General features: G+C 39.9%; 1 protein-coding gene across 2 annotated transcripts in view; it reads right to left on the minus strand.

Moving 5' to 3' along the window:
- Positions 1–5,010, minus strand: part of EP300 (E1A binding protein p300) — a 97,069-nt gene extending 92,059 nt beyond the window's left edge. For both annotated transcript variants that reach the window (XM_011978788.1, XM_011978789.1), the window contains exon 1: positions 4,594–5,010. In XM_011978788.1, coding sequence (XP_011834178.1) covers positions 4,594–4,687 — 94 coding nt within the window. In that variant the 5' untranslated portion in view covers positions 4,688–5,010. The remainder of the gene's footprint in view (positions 1–4,593) is intronic.

Here is a 5,010-nt window from a genome sequence, read left to right on the forward strand (position 1 = left end):
AAAAAAAAAAAAAAAAAAAATTCAACTTTAGAAATCTTCAAAGGAGGAAACCCTAGAATCTGGACAAACACAAAAGTAGCATCTTTTACTTTTCCATTAATTGCTGGGTATATGAATTGGCAGAATAACTCTCAAATTGTTTTTGTAAATATACCAGGAAAAAGTATTTTACACTCCCACTTGTATCTGCAACATTCTTCCTACTCTTTTTTCTCTTTGCTATTTACCACTTAATGTCCCTACAAGTACTACTTCACATTAATTTTCAGCTGTTTCCATTTTTTTCTTTTTATTAAATAGACTAAAAAGGAGATAGAAAAGCAAAGAAAAACACAAAATAATGCCAAAAGGCCACCAAGGCAGAAATCTTTTCCTCCCTCCTCCCTATTATCCATTCACTGGACATGCCAATACAATTCCAACCTCTGCAAAAGAAGATGAACTCCTCCTGGAATACTGTAACGTATATAAGAGTTACAACTTAAAAGTCACTTTATCTCATTATCAACCAGAGACAACCTTATTGAAGTCCTATAAATGAACTTCCAAGGCCTTGAGAATAATTGCCAGAAAAATTTAAGGCACTTTAGTAAAATGTTTTGCAATTGAATACTGAGGAGAGCAATGCCTCACTAAATCAAGGAGCTGTATCTGCAAGACTCCAGAAGCAAACTCTAATGTAAACATTCAAGCCAAAATAAAATAAAACAAAGTATATCACAAGTTACAGAGCTGGAAAATAAATGGTCTTGATCAAAATGTTTTGGTTAGGATGATGAATCACTAACACACAATGGCATTTTAACAACGTAGAGCCGACAGCCGGGCGTGGTGGCTCACGCCTGTATTCCCAGCACTTTGGGAGGCTAAGGCAGGTGGATCACCTGAGGTCAGGAGTTCGAGACCAGCCTGGCCAAAATGGTGAAATCCTGTCTCTATTAAAAAATATAAAACTTAGCTGGGCATGGTGGTAGACACCTGTAATTCCAGCTACTCAGGAAGCTGAAGCAGAGAATCGCTTGGAGGTTGCAGTGAGCCAAGATCACGCTACTGCACTCCAGCCTGGGTAACAAGAGTGAAACTCTGTCTCAAAAAAAAGGAGAGCTGACATTTTAAAAATCCTTACCACTTATCCACTGTGTACATTAATCTACTGGTCAAAAGGCAGGTATGCTTTCATATACTCTCTGCCCTGTGTCTTTGAAATGGGGGAAAAACCCAAAAAACAAAAAAAGCCCAAAACTCAGGGTCACAAAACTGTACCAAGACCAGAAGGATCTTTACCCTACTTAATTATATGCCAGATCCTAAAATCCTATCTTTCCAGGTGCTTTTTAAGTACATATGGCATTAAGTGCTTACGAAGCAGTGACAAAACATGTTCACTGAATAATGAAGACAACAGATGACCCTCATCATTTCCATCGATCATCAGAAACAGCTCCAAAAAATATTTCCAGGATTTGCCTAACATTAACTTTTCCAGTCTTGCGGTCATTTTTACAAAAAAAAAGTTTACAAGCGGCTTTCATAATCTTTTTTTGGAGGGAGGAGAGGTAGAAAAATATGTCATTTCTCAAATGATTTGTTTTACCCTAACGATACCAAATGAAATAAAAATTTCAACGGATCAAATGCAAATACTGAAACAACATAAAGGTGTGAAGACTACAAATAAGTCTCCTCCCCATCCCAACACGTAAAAGTTGAGTTTAACTTACTTGAATCAACCTGGAAATTTCTTAGGAGAATATCTGAGTATTAAACAGAAATGCAGACGTTGAAACTTAAGTACTAATTTGGTTTGTAACACTTTAGCACGTCATCCCATTGGATTCCAGTTTTCTTTCCTTTAAAGCTGACATCAGAACCCTCTTGGTGGATATATTTACATCACGAGATTTGCAAGCCTAAATCACTTAAAAAAAATAGTTCCTACATGCTAGAATTTAGGGCTTATTTCAACCAGTTCTAGACAAAAACCATAATATCAAGGACAAATTTTCTTTCACCCAAGTGACAACTCAAAAATCAAAAGTTACAAGTTTGAAATTTAAAGTTTTAAGAAGTGATGTGCCTCCAATAACAGTTACCTGCAAACATATTACAAACTGCAGAATGTCAAAAAAAAAAAAAAAAATCAAGATATAATGGTACCCCTGGCCAGGTGGCTCACACTTGTAATCCTAGCACTTGGGGAGGCCAAGGTGGGTGGATCACTCGAGGGCAGGAGTTCTAGACCAGCCTGACCAATATGGTGAAATCCCATCTCAACTAAAAATACAAAAATCAGACAGGTGTGGTGGCCTGCGCCTGTAGTCCCAGCTACTAGGGAGGCTGAGACAGAATTGCTCGAACCCCGGAGGCAGAGGTTGTAGTGAGATCACGCCACTGCACTCCAGCCTGGGTGACAGAGCGAGACTCTCTGTCTAAAACAAACAAACAAACAAAAAAGGTATAATAGTATCCAGCTTGAAGTAAGTTCACAGAGGGACAGTATTTTCTTTATACTCATTTCTCCCCTCCCCCAAACCCAGATGGGTTACAATTAAAAACTGTACACCAAAGAATTCCTGGAGTAGAATCTTGATTTGGGAAGGAGGGAGGAAGTCAACCCTCATTACAAAATTTAGAAAAGTAACTAAGATAAACTCTGAGTATTATGAGTGAATGAATTAATCTCAATGTTGAGGGTTTTTTAAACTGTAAAAACCCACTTGATACATTTAGAACTCTTGTAATTATTCGAAGATATTTCAAGTAGCAAAACAGACCGACATGGAGAAAGCAGTAGCACACCTGAACAGAAGTATTACAATACAGCTCCAAGATGAACCTGCTCAAATCAGGACTCCTCAAAGTACATAAAAAAGTTTCCCCTACGTTCCAAGTCACTGGCTAACTCCAATGTAAAATCTCCTACCACGTTACACCAAAACTAAAAAGCAAAAACTACCACATTACACAAATACTAAAGAAACACCACAAAAATCTACAGGTGATTAAGTGTCTAAAGATGATCTAAAAAATCCTTCTGAATGGCACTTTAGCAGGTGCAAAGGAATACAACGATGTGTGTATGTGTATGAATTCTGAAGGAAAAAACCCAGCTAAAAAATTCCCTGGACACTACAGTACCTTCATAGAACACGTACAGATCAAAGTTCATGCATAATCAATGTTACAAGAGAAACTCTGCAAGATTCCTACTGCTCAATTTTTGTAGGTTAACTTAAATTCATTTCACATCTTTCTTATAAAAGCAACGAATTCAAAGCATTAGCTCTGTCTTCCCATTTTCACTCTCTGAAATGAAGCCTACTTAGAAACATGCTCTCGAAGTTCTCCACAAACTCAAAGGGTACATTTAACTCCATTATGCACTCTCACTGGCAGATGGAGGGATGACGTTGAGCCTGTTCTCAGGGAGTTAAAGAGATGCTCCGTAGTAAAGGGGAACATCTTGTGGACTGTCAGATGGCCAGCCATTCTTCATCTTCATTATCCCAGCAAAGAAAAGGTCCTTACCCATCAGGATAACACCATTAAACTAACTGTAAGAGAAGAATGAAGGGATGATGGGGGAAGTCTCCCTGAACTTCTCCTGACAAAGGGGCTAGTCCAAAACTGAATGAACTAAAAAATCCGTAAAGCTTTTACACGAAAATCTTGATCTCCAAGTATGTTTAAAAGTGTAAAAAGACAAAGACACACACAAACACAAAATCTAATGCACATTTTAAACTTTTGTACAATCAGTTCATGTTTGTAGTTGATGACTGGAACTCTTTCAACTTCTAACCTTGATTTCCAGGTACGTAACTCTACAAAATTGTTTATCTTTTTTATTTCCCCTAAAATGAGAAAGTGACTGAAACTGCAAAGAACATGCCCCTGTTCTCCCAATCTAAAAATTCGGAGTTTCAGACATTTTGGTCTCACACCAAAGAACTGGGAGATGTGAAATGAACTGCGCTCCATATTGATTCTTAAAGCAAATAAAAAGAAAAAGAAAAAAAAAAAAAAGCTAAGAATGGTAGGTGAGATAAAAGAATTGTTAAATTTCACCTCTAATCTGAAATCTTCGATCTCGCACACACAGTATCAAGATTTTCTTACACCCTATTCTTCAACATAAAATATTCTGCAAAGGAGAAAAAATCTTGAAAAGAGTGGAAAGTAGAGGAAACAGAGTAAGTACAGTAAGGAGAAAGGATTCTAAATTCTTCATTTACCAAGAACAAAAGAATTGAAACTTAAATTGCATAGGAGTTCTTACACACAAATGCATTGGCATTTCCCAAATCAAACTGCACGGGAGCAACAATACAGGCCATTTCTATACAGCACCCACTTACGAGCTCTAATTCCAGAACACACACCGATATGACATAGTGTTGCAACCAATGTATTAGGAGGCAAAGAAAATGGTTGGGCTACTGGACGTCTTCGACCCGCTCATTCAAATACCTTTAAAATTAATTAAGGGGCAGGGAACTAGAGAGAGAGGAAGAAGAAAAAATGGAAGAATAAAGGCGTACCGAGTAGAAAAGATTAAGGGGAACGTGGAAGGCCGGGGCTGCCGAAACTAACCTGTGCCATCGCTGGCGGACGCCGAGAGGGCCGGAGATGAGAGTTTAGGCCGCTTGGCTGAAGGCGGCCCCGGTTCCACCACATTCTCGGCCATTTTTAATTCTTTCGGAGATACAAGCGAGGAAAACCAGAATCCTCAGGAAATCTCTTCTTCGGCCCAGGGTCCCCGCCCCGCACCCAGGGGTGGGCTGGGGGGCTCCGACGGCACCCGAGGGGATAGGGGAAGTTCCTTTTTCTCTTCGCCGGGTCTCAGTGGCTGGAAAGGGATGCGGACTCGATAGAAAAGGTAAGGGCAAGTGCGAGGGGCCGGGCCTGGGCCCAAGCCCGGAGGAGGGCACAGGAGCACAAATTCGCCGAGCGCGTCCGCTGCGGCGAATTCCCGAGAACTCGCGGCTCTAGAGGCGCAGTCCCCGGCCC

The sequence above is a fragment of the Mandrillus leucophaeus genome, unplaced genomic scaffold, assembly GCF_000951045.1.
Source record: "Mandrillus leucophaeus isolate KB7577 unplaced genomic scaffold, Mleu.le_1.0 Scaffold2, whole genome shotgun sequence".
Lineage (NCBI taxonomy): Eukaryota > Metazoa > Chordata > Mammalia > Primates > Cercopithecidae > Mandrillus > Mandrillus leucophaeus.